The following is a 19645-nucleotide window of genomic DNA, read 5'->3' as shown; positions in this document are numbered from 1 at the left end:
AACTCGACTTCAGGGGAAAAATCTTGGGACTCGACTTGACTTGAAAGACGATGACTTCAGACTCGACCCGACTTGAGACAAGCTGAGTCAGACGACCCGTAACATATTCACCACGCTAAAGGCTCACACTTTTATTGATCGATTGATTGGAGACAGCTGTGTAGCGAGATTACAAGCACTCAAGCAGCCAGTGGGCACACACAACACAGTGCGGTTGTTAGCTAATAATGGCGACTGCCCTGAGCCTGAAGCCAGTTCTGCTGCTCCAAAAGTCGAGCAGTTTACATTTAAAAACTTTCACCCCAATGGAAAAAGTGGGAATGCACAATGCAAGATATGTGACGCTAGAATAAACAAAAAGAGGGAACAATGTCCAACTTTATCCACCATTTAACATTGTTGTTAATAATAACACAAACAATTTCACTCACCACTGTCGCAAACGTTGATATGGGCTACTGTAGCCTGTGTGACTGCATAAATAATCTCCATCCATGGCAGCAAGCCCCCGTCTTCCAACACTTTATCACTTTTCATAACAAACATCCAGTCGTGACTCGTCAGCAAAGTAAATAACTCCGCAAAAAAACCTTTATTCCTTCTCATTTAGCCTCCAATAAGTTTTTCCTCTGGCAATAGTTGCATTTAGTCCACTCTGTTATTCTTTTGGAACGGGGGAAGAAGGACCCTATCCCAGCAAAACAAATGGACATGGCCGGGCACTTTAGGCAGCTAAATTTGTGCCTGATGATAAATGACATATTAGAATATAATCATATCTCTCCATTATAATACTAAAATATATGGTTTACTTCATGCAGAGTTGCAAACTAATCTGATGGTATCTTTTGACATTTACTTTAGGAAGATAAGGTTTCTCTTTTCAAGATACAAACCTGAGATATAACCTTGTGACTTGACTTGACTTGACTTGCCCACAACAGAAAAACTTGAGATTTGGACCAAATGACTTGCTACTTGCCTGGGACTCGGATCAGAGGGACTTAAACAATTGTTTGGAAGACATACTGCTTTTGTCCACAGGGGGTGCCAACATCATCACAGCATATGTCTGTAAGCTGCTCGTAATGATTAATTCTTCAGCCCTTCTTTAGTTTGCACTTTTCAATGCAAACTAACCGGTGAGCTTAGGGACTGCTAAGTGGGCTTGCACCAGTTCTTTGCATGTCACACAGACACACCAAGGCTTTCATGGGCTTTGTGGTGCAGAGAACTGCAGCGTCCTCCAGTCTCTATGGTCTCTGTTTTCTCTGGTAAACAAAATCATTGTGATATTTTCAGTGTGGACAGAAACCAGGGCAGCCACCGTCCCCTCAACGGCTTTCTCTTTTCTGGTGGGAAAGTGGTGATGTCACTCGAGTGGTTCTCACAGAGTGAGCAAGTGGGAGCCCTCACCGTCTCCTCCCTGCCTCACCCTTTCCCCCCTCAACACACAGTCTCTCCCTGTGGCTCGTAAACACAATCCAGCTTCTCTCAGCAGCAGGACTGATGACGACTCAATATTATTGAGTTTGATAAGCATGGTAACCAGGCGAGAACAGGCCGGTGTTTACAGTAACACAGGGGGAGAGTGCACAGGAGCACTGATGAGATCTGTGGAGTGTGAACTGCACAGTGAGGTCATGTTGAAGTAAGAGCAGGAGACGGTTTTTCATTGAGCTGGGAAAGTGCTGACTGGCTACAAAGGGTGTGAGAAGGCTACTTTTAGCTTTGCCTGCAGACTGGGAAACTCCTGCCTGCTCAGAGAGAGGAGGAAAGAAAGAGAAGGAGAGAGCAGTAGAAATAAGAGTGGTGTGTGTGCATGTGTGGGAGAGCAACCAGTATATTGGCTTGTGGCCAGGCTTGGAGTCTTTGAACTCTCTTTTGTTCAAAGCAGCAGACATCTGTCTAGACTGCAAATATCTTCTTTCCACAATTCACTGTTCCTCTCTTCTCAGCTTGTTTTAAAGTCAGACTGACGCCAGGCACAAGACAGTGAAAGCTTAATCACTGCGAGTTCTTCGGGCAGACAAAACTTAAATTTGGATTTGGCTGGATAATGTAGAAAAGATCGTGCACATGTATTTCTGCAGAATGCATGCGACGAACAATTTTGTTCAGGTAAAAAGACTGTACTTCTGATCTTTTAAGCTCTGTACTAACATCAGCATGATACCTAGATCACAATGAGCAGTTTTACTGATGAATTCATGGTCAGTCGGTGTTGGAGAGGAAGTTACTGCAGCTCCTCCTCTGCTTTCTAAAGACCCATAATGCACTTCTCTGTGCAGGCCTAAAGCTGTCTCTGTGAACAGATAAAAATATGCATGTTGAAGTTATATGGCTGCAGAAGCAATTCACAAGAGACAAGATCTTTAGTTTAGTAATGATTTAGTTAAGCAGACATTTCTGAGCAAGCTCTGATGGTATGTAGTGAAAATGTGTTACAAGTTTTCAAAAATAAACAAAAATTATTAAGAAAATGTCTCTAGTTTTGGTCTTTGTCAATCTGTCCTGGGTTGATATGAAGTATTGTTGTCTGCCCACTTCACGCCAGTTGTCGCATGCACACAAGCAAGCATGTTCCCGCGTTTTGTTCGCTAGCAGAGCGTCAAGGCTGTGTTATTCTTTCTGCACAAATGTGACGCGCAGAAGTGCATTTATGCTTTTGAAAACACCCCTTGCAACATCCATTGGTGTCCATTCCCAAACTGCAGAGGCCGATGTATCACAAACATATGTCTACCAGAGTACTAAACAAAAGTCAAAGAAGTTTGCCTTTGTTTACAGCATGACATATCTGTCCCCAAGATTTTTCCCGATTAGTTTAACTGAATCCTCTTCTCTGTAGAGAGTGGCCGCAATTTCACACCATTAATTATTTACCACTCAGTTATCATGGAGTGAAGAGTCATACAGATGCCTGCATTTCTGCACTTCGACCACTAGGAGATCCCGTTCTTCCGCTATCTTGTCCACGCACCTCCGTTCGGCAGGTTAGATATTTAGGGAATTTTTTGCATGAAAGGGACCGCGCGCGGGGGCGTAGGTGCGAAAATGACATTGAACAAAAGATGAAAAAATGACGAAAATAAATCAGCCTCTAATGGCAGCAAAGTTTTAAGAAAGCGGCAGAGCCCCCCAAGAGCGTAGCTAACCTAGCTTACCTTATCAAGGTAGGGGAGCACCTCAGCCTCCTTCCCTTGAAACAGCAGCTAAACCAGAAACCAAGCATAGGGCAGACAACAAAGATGCAGAGTTTTATTGTTGTATGAAGATATTTGATAATCTGTCCTCAGTGAATACATTTCTAAAAAACAGTTTGATGTTCAGAGTTTCTATTACCAAACGTTTTTCTGACATTTTTAAATCCCATCCCTGACAATTACCGCATATAACAAGAAAGACTAAAAGAAATACTGAAACTAGCAAAATCTGAAATAAAACTAAACGTTTTCAAAATATTAAAGATAAACTAGAAATTGAAAACAAGTCTAAATTAAATAAAAATAAAAAGTAAAGAAAAATGCAAAACTATGTTAACCTTGGTATGCACCACATAGAATAATCTTTAAGCCTGTCAGTTGATGTCCATCACCTCACAAAAATGTAGCTTTTACTGGGTTCAATAGCAGTTTTGTTTCTGAACACTGATAACAATTGAACGACTTGAACTCTGAACTGTTGCCACATCCTTGCATTTCAGAAACAATGACCAGAAACAGAAGTCTGTGTCCCCATTTTGTTTTCCATATCAGAGCCAGTTCAGAAAGGAGACAGCCCAGAGTCATTTCCTGTATTTGTGCCACTGTCTCACCCCCAAGCAGCAAATTATGAGTTAAATCTTTTAAACTCGAGATGCAAATGTGTAGCCCAGTCAAACTGTGTTGGTTTGTCAGATGTTCATTAATGTTTTCACTGGACCTACTTTTACTAGCCATGCATCTTTCAAACAACATGACCCTATGATAGCATTTTTCAGGCAGGCAAACTGGAGAAAATAAACTTCCCCTGTATTCACAAAAAACTCCTTAAAATGTCCAAAAACTTTTAGAGCACGTGTGACCATGGGCAACCAAATATTTCAACCTGATTTTCCATGGGATTTTCCTGCAAAAAAATTCCTGTGCTTCAAAAATTAATGTGGGAAGTAGGGTGAAGAACACAAGAGGGAATGCCATCGGGTTTGGGAAAATTTATTGCAAGCTGACCAGATGTTTGCACATCCATCTGTTTGCATGTTGCATGTTGCATTGATAGAAGAACAAAAGCTGACACAGGGCGTAGAACGCTGTTTTGTTGTCTGCAAGCGTGTCGAAAACATCATAACTGTCCATCACAACTTACTTTTGTTCTCATGTGCCACCTCTGAAAATCTGGAAAATTTTGGAAGCAGAACTCCTTAAAAATTCTTGACACTTAATTTGTGTTTATTTGTGAGGTAGAAGCTTTATTTTGAGATCAACACTATGCAATATCAGAAACAGCCTTGCAGTCATGCTGATGCTAAACCGTCTGTGGTGCTATGAAATAATTAGAGTTATGGAGGAAAACAAACATGAAAACCATGAAACAATACATTAAAAGTAAAAAAAGAGCTTGGATTCACTAAAAATACATTTGTTTTTGAAACTATAAAAAACCAGTGGGTTCCCAGATTGTTTGCCTAAGACTTTTAAATTTACCATCACTCAAACCTCAGCCTACATGAGTTCTGTTCAAGTACAGAAAACATTATAGAAGTAAAGGAAACCAGATGTTAAATCTGCATCAGCTTACTCCACAATGTCCATTATCATTTCTCTGCAAATAGTAAACTCTAGGTGCTTTCTAACTGTGTTTTTATTCTCTTCAACCTCAAAGAGAGGCTACACAATGACTAACTTCTCATTTTGGCTTTGACTAAATGGAGGGCTTCAGACATAAAAAAACATCAATGCCTTCATCTCATCACCTCATGTCAAGTCTTGAGTGCAGTCGCCAACACTAAAGCTCCAAAGCAGTTTATTTCCAGCGGTGTTACTTTATTACAAAAGGCTCCTCCAAAGTAAAAGCCTCAGATAGGACCACACATACTGTACGGCTGACGGGACGACTCCTCTTTCAGCTCTAATGGAGGCAGTTTGAGTTCGTCAGCAGCAATTTAAAGAGTTTTCTTTGGGTCTGAGCTGCAGTTTAGGAGCAGTGCAACACACACATACTCATACACACACACTCAAACACACACAGTTTTTCATCTCTGCGCGTTAATGGCACTGACTCATAATGGCTCCCTGTTCTTGGCACTTTGAACGCCGTGCTAATGAATTGCATGTGTGTGGATGGATTTCTGTGTGTGTGTGTAAGGTAAAGTAGAGCAGGGGTGGTCCTGCCTGATGTGTGTATGTGTGTGTTTTCTGATAGGGTGGGCTGTAAAGGAGGTGGTCTCTCTCTGATCTTTGGAGGTAAGGTTTTTTTTGCAGGGCCCCTATACATCCACGTCGGTGTGTGTAACACCACACACTGATGCTCTCCTGTCAAGTTCAGTCAGACGTTGGCATCGCATCACAGAGCTGCACTGAGTGACTCAGTTTGTCTGCAGAAATCACCTTTGAGTGCTGGTGGGAACCTTCTCTTGCAGGGACGATGTCGGCATGAAGAGTAGATTATTCATGGAGTCATAGTGCATTTTCAAAATAAAAAAAATGATGTGTTTCTTTTGTCACTGCATGTTGTGACAAATGGAGTCAGACAAATGCAGAATCAGCCTTTAGACGTGTTTTTATTGTTCCAAGATCATAAAAGATCATAACACTACAGAAAAGTTATTAAAATCTGCAGACAGGGAAACCATGTCAAAGTTTTTGATTCACCAGCCTCTCTTCTTCTGCCTTTTTTTTCAATGCAGAAAACACAACTCTGATTGCAATTAAATCTGACTTTGAAGGCACGTTGAGGACTTTGCAAGTGTTCTTGAAATTGTTCCTCTGTTACACACTTGCCCTCTCATAATCCATGATTTAAGATAAGATTATCATCACCAAAATTAGCTATTTGTAAATGCAGTAGCTATAGTTTGGTCTGATTTTCCTGGGAGGACGTGAGGCCATTTGCAGACTGAAAGTCCCTGATGAGGACACTAAGTAGGCTGGCCAGTGAGAAGCAAAACCTGCTCTTTTACCTGAAAAAAACTTTTTTTCTTTTTTTTTTAGTAGTTGCAGACTTTGGATATAGACTGGTTAAAGGAAAAAGGAGAGAAGAGCAGAAGAAAGCTAAACAGTGGAGAAGTTGCGTTTCATTACACCCAATAAAACAAACAGTAATGGAAACACCAAAGTTTTGAAAAACCTGTCAGATTTCAATAAAAAGCTTTTACACTGTCATGAGGTTTTGATATTGCAGTTTACCACAAAAGAACAATTTTTCACCGAAACAAAAACACACATCACCAAATGTGAATAAAAAACACACCTCCCTCACCTCCTTAGCCATAATCCGCTCTTTAGGCTATTATGATTTCCGCACAAACGTGACCCCTGAGATCCGCGGGACAGAACGCATGATGCTTTTATGCTTTCTAACACCCGTGCAGCATCCATTGGTGTCCATTCCCAAACTGCAGGGGGGTGGTGTATCACAAACGTACGGCTTCCAGAGTACCAAATGGGAGCCGTCTTGTCTGCACGACTCCTTTCAGCAGGTTAGAAATTTTAGAGTGGATATTTTCTGCGTGAGGGGCGTAGGTTCGAAAATGACGTCATTCATCCGCACAAAGCCGTGTGGAACCCACAGACGCGTCAAGCATAAATCAGCCTTTAGAGTCCCTAGCACATGGCCACTGCCACACATATGGACTCTGGCGTTCATATTTTAACAACTCTGCTGTTAGTTGTGTTAAGTGCAGATGTTCGTGTTTTGACCATCAGTGAAGGCACCAAGAAGGCTGTGAGCGGGGCAGGGGTGGGTGCCGCATCAGGTATTTTTATAGGTACAAACCGAATTGCGTCTGTAGTACCAAGTACCAATTCACTGCAAATCACAAGGTACCATGTTTAGGTACCTAAATACATCCTTGTGACTGTGAGGGAGAGGAAGAGTAGGTGATTTTCCGTGCTGGACATGAACACAGCATTGCAAGGTTATTTATAGAGAAACAAATATTTGAAATTGAAAAACTTTGGGATTTTATTATTTAACAAATTAATATTTCCTACAACATTAACAAAAATACCAAAAATTGGTACTGATATTGATTGCCAGGTACCCGGCATTGGTACCGTATCGTTTCAAATGTGAAGGATACCCAACCCTATGCGTGTGTGAGTGAGTAGGCGAGTAGTATTTTGTAAAAAAAAGTGTAATGGAAACGCAGCCGGTGATAGGGCACGAGCTAAAGCCTAAAACACAAGCTTAGCTGTTTGTGATAGTGTTCATCCCAACCCACATGCAGCAGTTATTCTGCAGTGGTCTGTTCAAACTTGAGACTCAGAGTCTATAGGTTGGCGTCAGGAGTGCAGCCGTAGTTTACAGTTTCTTGCTGAAAGACACTTTAACAATAGAGCCATGAGTAGTAATTATCTTAAGAGTCATAATGACGTGTGCTTAACACAAAAGGCGCTCTTTCTTTTTTCAGTCTTTACTGTAACTGATCGTTTTGTGTCATACCTGATACCGTTGTGTTTCCTGAAACAGACATCAAACTATTAAAGCCAGCACAGCTCCAGTCCTTCATGCGTTCATGTTTCTGCAGAGATGGCTCTTCAGGAGCAGGCTGCTGTATTTACTTTTGATGTTATCTCTCTTTGGATGGTTGTATTCATCAGCAGCTCCTGCACTGTCTGCATGTTGCACAATGTAGAAACCATACAAATCCGGTTTGCTCGGAGGCACCATGCAGGAGGTGATTTTTTTTTTCCCCGGAGCAGAATTTGATCTGACACAAGAGATTTGTTTTCCTGATTTGCAGTCAGCCAAGAAAGTCATCAAGTTCACCATTGTTATCACCGACTCTGGAGTGATGCCATCAGACATCTGCTTTTTGATGATCCTGAGGACTTTTACACCTGGTCGTAAAAGTTTCTTAATGTGTGACGTTTCATGAAAAGAAAACAGCAGAATACATCCATCATCTTTATTTGCTCTTGGGATGAAAGGGAAGAGCATTTTTCCTCATTTGCAAACATAAACTTGTTTTTCAGTGAGTCAAAAAGTGGCAGTCTGCCCACGTGACATCTATAAAAACTCCTCCATTCTGCAGCATAAAGGTCGTCACTCATCATGTATGGATGAAAGGATTCCTGCACTCTTCACCTGTAGCGCCTTGCCTTTCTGACTAAGCTGAGAATGTTTCTCCACTGAGACTGTTCACTTTACATTGTGCCGTGCAACCCTTTCATGTGCCCCCTTTCATGTTATCTCAAACATGTGAGCCTTTTGAGTCATCATAGGCCGCTTCCTTTGGAGTGATTACTCGTCTAAAGATGGAAATAAAACTCTTTAATCAGGCTCTTCCCGAGCAAAAGACTGAAAGTGAAGATTTTCCTTCCTGTCCAGCATCCTTCTTTTTTAATCTTTAGTCCTCCCACCCTCTTTGTTCCTGAGACAAATGTGGAGCAGCAAGCTTCAGCAGCTGTTGGAGGGACCTTGACCTGTGCAAACAGGGCTGTAATAAATGCGTCAGATGAGTTATGCAGTGCTGAGGGAAGTTATTGCATGCGACTCCTCACTGTTGCATTTCTTTACTTTATTCCCATGGCAACCAGAGACATCACACTGTTTGGAGAGATCAAACCCTCTTGCAATGTCTCGCTGCAGTTTTCAAATATTTAATACATTTTTATTGATTTTTTTATTATTAATGACTGAAAAGATGAATGCAAGAAAATTGTTTGGAAATTTGTTGATGTTTCAAATTCAAGCAATAGGTTTGATGTTCTTCCAGCACCAGTTAGCTAAACTGCTAAAGTTAGCGTTCAGCCACTTCTTTACTTATATTGAGTTATCAAAGTAAACTGTAGCATACAAAACACACAAAGCTATCTAGAAATTTACTTCCCTGTTAGAGTTAACCTGTAATAACACCTTACAGCTATTCTGGCTGATGTTGCTTCAGCCAACAGTTACATAATTACTCATTCCAACACATTGAAGCTAACGTTAGCCGTGAATTAAACAGTTCTGTACTAATATAAAGCTAGCTTTAACATTACTGCGACCAAAGCAAAATCAGGAAGTATGACTCTTTTCAGCTGATTTGATGTCATTCAGCATTTAACGGCTAACGGCTAATGCTCTTCAGGTTTTAGGTTTGATCCTGTTGTGCACCTGTAGTTATGCCAGAGCGCAATGCATCAATTTTCACCAAGCAAGTAAAGGGCACTGGAAGTCAGACACCAAAACACCATGAAAATATTCTGTAAACTTCACTTTAGTGGCTGATTTATGCTTGACGTGTCTGCGGGGTCCGCGCGGCTTCATGCAGACAAATGACGCGCACACTCGAAAATTTCTAACCTGCTGGACGTAGACGTTCGGACAAGATGGCAGAAGAACGGGATCTCCTAGTAGTCGAAGTGCAGAAATGCAGACATCTGTATGACTCTTCATACATAGATCACCATGATAACCAAGTGGTAAATAATTTATGGTGTGATATTGCACCCGCTCTCGGCAGAGAAGAGGGATTAGACAAAGGAACCCGGAAAAATCTCTGGGACAGATATGTCATGTTGTAAACAAAGGCAAACTTCTTCGACTCTTGCCCCCTGCAGTTTGGGGATGGACACCAATGGACGCCGCGCAGGATGTTGAAAGGCGTAAAGCCTCAGGCGTCCTCTCCCACAGATCTTGTGCTTCAGATTTCTGCGCGCCACGTTCGCGCTGAGCACATAACACAGACTTGATTATGACAACAAACTGTCCTAATAAGAGTAGCCAGGCATGGAAAATAGACTACAATATATGAACTTAGTTTCTGTGACTGTGTCATCCGTCTCTTTCTAAAACTGGGTTTTGAAGCGAATCATTGGTGAGGGCCATATTAGAAATGAGGCGGGCTTTGAGCCTCTGATTGGGCGAACTCATGATCTTAATATCTTCTGATCAAATGAGTTAGAAAAATATTCACCCTTGTTTAGTGTGAGCTGTTGAAGAAATTAGCAATTCTGACTTGTGGTAACAGGCTGTAAACATGTTTATTTCTGCTGTGAGCATGTATTTTTGGCTTGGTGTATATGTGGTTTCTGGTATTTCCAGAGCCAGCCTCTAGTGGACACTCCATGAACTGCAGATTTTAGCACTTCTTCATTGCCTCAATTTTAGACCGGAGTTTGTTGCTCGATATGGAGTCAACATGTTCAAGGTTTTCAGAAGCCAGTAAAGACAGCATGAATGAGGAAAGGCCCGTAATGGGGGTGGGAAACGCTGTAAATCCTTGTTCATATGAATCTCGCTGTCTTGTGGTCTGGCCAAGTGCTGCGTCATGGGAACACAGCCTGCAGGTGTCAGTGGTCCAGGGAGGAAGGGTCCCAACAGCTTAGGGGCGGATTGGGCATCACTGAAGACTGGCATACACAGTGTCGAATCTAAATATATATATATATTTTTTGTTTAATTGTAATATCTCAGCTTTAAATCCACCATTTTCTAACTATTAACACCCAAACATTAACATTTGATTCATTCACTCTCGCTGATTTATGTAATGTCCAGTAAGTCACTGAATTCTAACACCATCCTCTGTCTGCACTGACGGGTTGTTTTATCTTAAAAAATAATGAGATTTTCTTTCACGTTTTGTTGTTCTCGTCTTTCAGTTTGTGACCAACAAATTAAATGGCAAGTGCTGCCAAATTAAATCTTTCTTTCGTTATTATTTTTAGGTTTCTGTGACTTGAAGAAGGCAGTGGGTAATGATGCGTCAAAAGGGCTGAGGGGCAGAAATAAACCCAGGAAGGCGACATCATTGACTCTACCTTCTGTGAGAGGACAATGTAGCCACAGAGCAAAGCTGTGCCCTTGAAACTGAATCTTTTGGTAGATACTTTGTGTGATATAAACCTTAAAACAAAGGTCTGACATCATGACGATGACTAAGCTTCACAGGAAAGTGTTTACCATGCAAATATGGTCTATTTCATGTTCCTCTGTGATGTATTTCATGTTTTTTTAACAAAAAAAACTGAAGTTGAACCTGTTTACACTGTTCACATGTACCCATGTGTAGACCAAGTCCATGAGCCTGTTGCAGCTTTTCTTGTTTGTTTCACTCTAAAGCTTCTCAGAAATAGTCTCAAAACTTCCTGTTAGTGAGAAGAAATCTGCAAATGAAAACAATAAAGAGGGAACTTCTCTGTGAGGCAAACAGACGACTGTCAGTAAAAGGAAGTATGAGCACAGGGGGGAGACAGTGGTGCCAGAGCTCCCACATGGACTGTACGCTGGATGTGTCCAGGCTTGTTCCTATCCACGCTGTGAATGATTAACAGGAAGCAGAATCACAACTTCACTCCCACACACCGGCCTCTCGCACACACATGCACATATTTCAGCAGTGAAATCTTTACATTGCAGCGGCTTTTTGTTTAAATATCGATACGCTGCTGGGTCAGATTTGCAGCTATTGTTGGAGTTAAGCACCTATCAGCCAAGCTCCCAGTGTCCACACTGAAACTATGTGCTGTGTTTGTGTCACGTCTGGCAGCCGAGGCTCTGCAGCGCCTGAAGGCTTCAAAAACTCTTCATCCAAAAAAGATCGAAGCTGTGGATGTTTGTTCTCTAGGCGTTTACTCAAAAGTCTATAAAATGATTTGCATGCATATGGGAGCGCCTGAGCTTTGTGTTGACTTAGAGATAAAAAGACTGTGTTGTTGATGTCACTTTTGAGAACAGAGCTGCAGGGGAAGAGGAAGTATTGTAGAGGAATCGTTGATGCACAAAAAACAACTGTATGAATCACCTGAAACAAATCCTCTATGTGATACTAACAGTTACCTCAACAGCCTGACTTCTCTGTTCCTAGAAAGTAAACGTTTGCATCATTCTTTATTTGTATGTTAAGCCTTACATCACATCTTTGCTCAAAATGCAAAACCAGCTGCACAAACTTATCTCAGTCTGTCCTTTTTTTCCTTCTTCTTTGCAGTGTTGCATCGCCCAGGATGTCTTCGAAGGCTCACAGCTCCAATAATATTGCTCATGCCAGGCGAACGGTGCAGCAGCTGAGAATAGAGGCGAGCATCGAGAGGATAAAGGTACAGTGCAACAATAAACCAGGGGGAGCAGTCACAATACACACTCTCTTCATTGTGTTCACCAAATCCAGCACAGTACATGTTTTGTGGAATACACCAGCTGCAGTGACATTCTTGCTACAGATATTTTTGTCTGTTTCCACAATGAATAAACAAGATGTTAAAGTGTTCACATATCAAATCTTTCTAGAGACCTCGATGAGTTCAAAGAACATTAAAGCAGATTTAGGCCTGATTTATCCCCTCAATGATCTGGGGAATAACCTGACATTGGGCTTGTTGTAACAGATTATTTATCCAAATAAACCTCAGCTGTGCTAGAATAGAATAGAATAGAATAGAATAGAATAGAATAGAATAGAATAGAACCTTATTGTCATTGTAACAAGTACAACGAAATTGAAGTCACAGCAGCAATCAAGAAAACAAAAGTAAGAAAGTGTATAGAAAGTGCAAAAAGGTCCATAAGAAAATAGATGATGACAGCTTGTCCATCATTGTCCATCTGCTCTCTGGTATTCCCTCTGTTGCTGGGTTAGCACAGCTAGCTGGTCCATCTTATTGGAGATAGATCTTACGTTCCCAGTAACGATGGATGGAAGGACAGATTGATGTCGTCACTTCTTAGCTCACACCTGAGAACCAGCACGTCGTCCTCACCTCCTTCTCCTCACCTTGTTGGAAAGACATCAGGCCTTGCACTAGTTAGCACTGACATGCTACAAGCTGCAAACAGCTAATTTCACATGTAAACAATGCAGCCATGGTTACATGTAGGATCTCCAGACAAACACAGGAGAAAAAGAAGTAAAAATATCACTGAAGCCACAAAAGTTTGGTGTCCACAACCAACAAATGAGCCATACAAAGTAATGATCCACCCCAAATACAAAGATTACGAAAAAGTGATGAAAAAAATTACAAGAAACTGACAAAGAAGAGAGAGCTGCTGCAAAAGGCAGCCATAGCCAACAGGGCGGCACCTAGCAACTGCAGTGAAATAGAGGGATTTTCATCTGGCCTGAATAATGATCGTACTGTTTTTTGGGCAGAAAACAATGCTTGCATACATGATTCGGGGACATCAAATTTCTAAATCAATTGACTTTAATTTTTTTAAAGTTTTATTTATTTATTTATTTATTTTTTTTTTAAGTATGATATTTCACCTTTAATGTGACCATCTACCTGCACCTGACAGCATCAGAGCCTTGCTGATCTGGAGTGGTAAATAGTATTAGACATGTTTACGACTCATTGTCAGCTGTCATCACAGCTCATGAGCCTAAAAAAACTTTTTCCGTAACAAAGTGGAAAATTGAAAAAACAGCAGCTCGTGGCGTTATCTTTTCGGCTCCCTGATTCTTTTTGACTGGGTGACAGAACAGACACCAAGACGGCTAGATCACCAACCATCCTGCATGTTATTCTTTTTTTTTTTAATTCAAAAAATATGAAACCCTTGCCTCAGACAAAAAGTGTGTGGTTTTGTTTGTCGCACAGAATTATGGAGTGAGTCAGATCTAAGCTTTGTGATGACAAAAATCAGTCTGAACTTTTCTGATGTGGATGATTTCACACATTTTAAAATTGGTCAATATCTAAAAGTCGTTCCCTGTGGATTCAAAGTCGTTTTGATCAGCTGTCTAAGAAGTCTGGATGAGATGAGTGAAGTATTTCTCTATAATTAAAAGTACCAGAGAGATTACTTATGTATTAATTCAGCCCACTTTTGAGTTTACGTGTATATTTCACCTTATAAATGTTTTTCCTTTCCTTGCCTGGCTGGGTGTCTTTTTTGCAGCACAACCTCACCTCTGTGAGATTTAAAAGTCATTTTTTCATTTTGATATAGAGTTATATGAAATGAGGTATAAACACATTGGACCTAAAATCGAGGAAAAATACAAAATCCAAGTAGGACAGAATTAGATTCTTTTCACTGTGAAAACCAAGTATTGGTAAGTACTAAGAACTAGTATCCAAAGTGTTACTTTGATATTTTTAACTTGTAAATTTAAAAAACTGTTATGAATTTGGCAAAAACACAGTTAAATACAATTATTTGCATTAAAACAAGAAATCCCCATGTGTTTTTGAACAACTATGCAAATCAAAATAAAACACCACACATGAATGATGTAACCCATACACACTTCAAGTCTCAAATCAATCAAATCTCCCTTTAGCACATGCTGTTTCTCTCCCACCACCATAACTCCTAAAACTTTTCTTATCTCCTAGCAACCATATGACTTTGTGATTGGCTGATGTGGTGCGCTTTAGACCAATAGGAAAGGACTGTCATGTTTTTCTGTTAACTTTTTTTTTTACTTGCCAGCACTTTGGCTCGCTAGCACTCTCCTGTGAATTGCCCGTTTCTAGTATTCGATCCTGCAACAAAATCAAAATCATTCAGGAGAAGGCGTGGGGTTTATTGTTTATCATAACTCTGAATTTACCTGGCCCATCAACAGAATTTAAAAACTGGTTAACTGTTCCAAATCCTCACTTTCAACTCAAATTAAAACTCAGTGAGGCTATTTCTTGCTGCTATGTCATGTTTAATCGGCCGTGGATGTGGACACAGTCTGGCGACTCTAGGGGTTAAAATTTGACCCAATCACTGTTTGTTTAGGGTGGCACCTGAGGTAGCCAACCAGATTTAAATGGGAGTCCCATGCCTCCTCTGTCCCCCCTCTGGATGTGCCCCTGCCCCCAGGCTTCCAGGTTACCTGTCTAAGTTTATCTTTGTTGACACACTAACCCAAGTCTCCTCTCTGTGTTTGTTCTTTGTTTTTTTTTTCTGTAGGTATCAAAGGCCTCTGCAGACCTAATGAACTACTGCCATGAACATGCTAGAAACGACCCTCTCCTCATGGGCATCCCCGCCTCAGACAATCCCTTCAAGGACAAAAAACCCTGCACTATATTGTAGTGGATACCACTTAGCCTTGATGTGTTCTCTTTTGTTTTGCTTATTAATGTTGCTGTATTCTTTTTGTTGGGATGAGAGTGAAGGGTGGACTGTGATTGTATCATTTCCATGTGTTCACCTGTTCTGTTTGTGCAAATTAAACACCGTGCTCCTTAAAAACTGCCGTTTGTACTGAGCTGAAAACTCCCCTTTGGCCCGTACTGTTATCATTCTTCCTGAACTCTGACCACTTTAAGACTTTGGCTTGCACCATCTGTGTTAGTATCAGGTACGTTGTGATACTCAAATAAACTAAACAGCAGATGGTTTTGTTGGGAGATCCTTAGTGATGGATTGATCCTTCCTGTGCTAACAGTCTCATCCCCATCAGGCTGTGACTGTTGTCGTCTGAACAGATTCATGCAGCCAAAGTTCCTCCTCAGTACTTAGAAGTTTGTTCAAGCTGGGTTACGACTTTGTCTTTTATTCCCAACAGTATTTGACCCATTTCTGTGCAGAATTTCAAAAGCCTGAACACCAGCTTCTTTGGTTGGGGCGGTATTTTCACTAAATCAGACATTCAGGGTAGACTTGCATCGCATGTCTTCGACAATCCACACGCACATTAAATCCTTTGATTTCCTTTCTGATGTTTGCAGTATGATTACCATTACACAGTGTTGACTTGAGTAATGAAGCATCATGTTAAAATCTAAAACCTTTAGTACAAAATCACATCAGCTCAGATTCAAAAACACTGCCATCACATGACCCCAATGCTGTGAAACTTAACATGCAAAACACAGAGATGAAAATGCAAAAATGTTCTCTCTGTTTGTTTTCTTTGAAGTGAGAGCTGACACCTTGTGTAATAATGAACCTGGGACCATGACAAACCGACGATACTGCATTCCCAAACATCTATAAAAAGCGTCTGAATGAGACTATTTTTAGACATTCCTTCTAAAAACACTCTGTGGTACTTTATTTTTAGAACGCTGGCAGCACGCTAGCAAGTGCTGCACAACACTGTGAGTCACGCTTTCTAATTGATCACAACAAGTGTCTTAGCTGAGTGAATGTGCACAGTGTTTTGTTGTCCTACATTGTTTGTGCACAAATGTTACGTGCACATGTGTATTATTGATAAAAACACAACTCAATTTTTGTCCCTTGAGACTTAAACATTTGTGTAGTTGGGATGTTTAGTTTGTCCTCATGTCCTGATTCTTGGGAGGAACATATCTGCTGTAGTGATATTGAAAAGAAAGAAAGAAATAATAGATAGCTTAAATTAGATTTTCTTACACTCTAAAGCCTTACTCATGTCTGCCTTGTGTCAAGAACACTCAATGGGAATATTTTCTTGAAAATTTGTTTCTATTAAATGTTTTTATCTGTGGGATGAAGGTGATTTGTAACAACATTGTGCCATCTGTTCTTGTCCTTGTGTCACGAGTGGAAAATGTTAAACGGTGTTTCCTCTACCTGGTGCTCTGCTTTTTTCAGCTGTTTTTGGTATTGTTGCCTCCTCCAAAGGGTACGTTCAGGTCTTCAAATCAGCGAGATCTGGTGTTATTATCCAGTCGTATTTTTATGATTGTGTCTCACTGTCAGTTCTTCTTACTTGCAATAAATCCTCCCTGTTTGTCTCTGAAAGGAGAGTCCAGATTACCACTGCCATGTCGAGATCTCTGTCCATTCTGCCTTACTGCACCGTTGATGGATTAATTTAACTGTCAGAATCTGCATTTTGATAAATGTCTTTATTAATATACCAACATTTGTATGAAGACTTAATTAAGATTAATAAAGTGAAGCATTCCTTCAGTGCAATACTGTACTAATATCTCAATAAAGATGTGTTGTGCTGCACAGTCTGAACATTTAAACGCTGTCTTGATTCATTCTTTCCTGATTTTTCTTCTTCACTGTGCAGAAGGAAGCTGCCTTCTCTGTATCTGTGTCCATTTCCTCTCATTAGCCGTGTATTTTTATCAGAGTGGAGACGGGAGAGACCTCAGGGCCTTTCACCACCGCTGTCAGACACCAGGGAACACAACAGAGCTAAAGATAGACAGAACCAAACCCGGATTTCCGCTCTTGAAGAATGGAGGAACTATTTTAGGAAGGTGTCTGCTCAGCCTGAGAGTCTGTTTTCTTTCTCCTCTGGTGGCTGCTCGGCTCTCTCTGACCTTGTTTCTCACCAGCTGCTGGTAAATTTTCTGCTGCACAAACAATGAGACATTGAAGTTAGAATAAAAGACATTCTCACCTGCTGAGAAAACACTGCATTGGATATGACATCAAACTATCTCCTGCTATTATTTAAGGGCTTCTTTGGCCATGAATAGACTTTGCTTTACTCCGTCTTAGGATGAGTTATAAAACAATCAGAGTCAGTTTTAGCACATCCAAAAAGGGAAAAGTTACATAAAGAGGAAAGGAGGAAAGCCTCCCTCCTGGCTTTTTCTCACAGGTTTTGTTTTCCTGAGTGGATCAGAAATCACAGTAGGAAAAACCAGGTGCACTCACATTTTTGGACAGACAAAGAACTTTACTGAGCTCCAAAAATGTCCCTTGTGTGTTACTAATAGTTTAAATCATTTTGCAGAGGTATTTCTGTGATGCACACATATGTAACAGTCTGCCTCTGTAAGCATAAACGCCCCAGAAGGCCTGAAGCTTGCACCCCCTCCGGAGTAACACTTCCCCAGTAATCCCAGTTAGTCATTGTGCAACAATGTGAGAATTACAGAGAGGGGAGGACTAACGGCCGCTCACTGACCATGTGCCTCTGGGTGAAAATCCCTCCTGGCAGTTACAGTGTCAGTGTGCAGGAATGTGCTGATGAGGGGGAGAGGAAGAGGAGGGGAGGGTCGGGGCTGCAGTTGCACCTCAGCTCCTCTGGTTGGTCCAGCTGATAGAATTATAGAAAGGGACGTTTGAGGTCATGTTAACCCTGTGACTGCTAATTACACTCCATCAGACTCCCTTTGCTGACTTCAGTTATATGCATAACAACCTGTGGTGTTTGGTTACATGTGCACTCACAGATATATTGGCACAGCCTGTAAAAACAGTGGTACTCTGCTTTTTACTCCTGCCGGACATTTGCACATCTAATCACAGCATTTTGATGCAAAGCAATGACTTTCTGTGATTTTACATTTGTAACATCAGCTCATGAAACAAAGTGTTTTGTAATATAAAAGTAAACACTTTTGATCAGTGCTAATTAGGGATGTCCCGATCAGATATTTTTGCTCTTGAGTCAGAGTCATTTGATTTTGAGTATCTGCTGATACCGAGTCTCAATCTGATACTTCTATTGTGATACATCTATCTCCCAGCTTAGAGCTCCTGCAATGTTCTGCTCTACTTTAAGGCATTCAACCAATAGTGTCACTGTTGTGATGTCATGCCCTGCGTTGATTCTAAGTGGGGTTGAGACAGTCTGACTCTGTACCACCACGTAACGGTAGGAAATACCAAGATGTTATTTTTCTCATTTGTTTTGGTCTGATAAAAAAAACAATAAGAATAATATATTTATGCATATATATAAATATATATGAGGGGTCTGCAACCTTTACTTTCATAAGAGCCATCACCTGAATAAAAGCCATTCAGGAGCCACAAAATCTACTTTATCCTCAAAATTATAACAACAAAGTGTATGAAATTTTAAACAGTTAAAATCTAGTTAATTATCAAAATGAGAACGGGTTTTTGTGTTTATAAAATTCTATATGTGATCTCTTAGTTTCATTTTTTAAAATTTTAATTTTTTTTAATGAAAAATGGTTTTGTTTGGTATTTCATAAATGTGCAATAATTTAAGGAATTTCAACAAGTTGCAAAAATGTGCAAAAATAATTAAAATTGTTATTTCAAAAATGTTTTTTTTTAAATGTAAAAATTTCAAATATTTGCAAAATTAAAAAATAAAAGTAAATATAAATTATTTGCAAAAATTTAGATTCCAAAAATTTGTATCCAGAGATTTACAAAATTCACAGAAGTTTGCAAAATATTTGAAAAACTTTTTTTTTTCACTTGATTTAATAAAATGTTTTTTTAAAAAAGAGGCAAAAATCAAAATTTAATTTGAGAGTTTTAATGCAAGAGGTGTTTCACAATTACTTAAGCAATATGTTAACGCATGATTTTATTTAGAGCCAATGTGGTATGTCATCAATACCCTTGTTAAAAAATTAAAATTCTTTATTGTAATAATTTGTCTTTAAAGCTACAAGGAGCCACTGCAAAGGAGTCAAAAAGCCGCAGGTAGCAGACCCTAGATATATTAACACACACACACACACACACACACACACACACACACACACACACACACACACACACACACACACACACACACACACACACACACACACACACACACACACACACACACACACACAAAAGGGCTAATCTGCTTTAGCGCCTACTTACATTCATACCTACCCTGCACATTGACCAAGTATTCTCACAT

General features: G+C 40.3%; 1 protein-coding gene across 2 annotated transcripts in view; it reads left to right on the top strand.

Annotated features, from left to right (window-relative positions):
- gng12a (guanine nucleotide binding protein (G protein), gamma 12a) overlaps positions 1-17021 on the top strand; it is a 45779-nt gene extending 28758 nt beyond the window's left edge. Inside the window, exons 2-3 of one of the 2 annotated variants that reach the window (XM_074689439.1) lie at positions 12122-12230; positions 15043-17018. In XM_074689439.1, the coding sequence (XP_074545540.1) occupies positions 12138-12230; positions 15043-15168 (219 nt within the window). In that variant the 5' untranslated portion in view covers positions 12122-12137 and the 3' untranslated portion in view covers positions 15169-17018. Of the gene's footprint in view, positions 1-12121; positions 12231-15042 lie in introns of those variants that run through there. The other variant, XM_074689440.1, reaches the window with a different exon arrangement.
- The last annotated feature ends 2624 nt before the right edge of the window (positions 17022-19645 follow it).

Source organism: Halichoeres trimaculatus, unplaced genomic scaffold, assembly GCF_033239565.1.
Source record: "Halichoeres trimaculatus isolate MK-OKI-2021-1 unplaced genomic scaffold, fHalTri1.1 fHalTri1_scaffold_15, whole genome shotgun sequence".
Classification (NCBI taxonomy): domain Eukaryota; kingdom Metazoa; phylum Chordata; class Actinopteri; order Labriformes; family Labridae; genus Halichoeres; species Halichoeres trimaculatus.
Note: the sequence above shows the minus strand (reverse complement) of the source record. Positions and strands in the feature narration are given on the sequence as shown.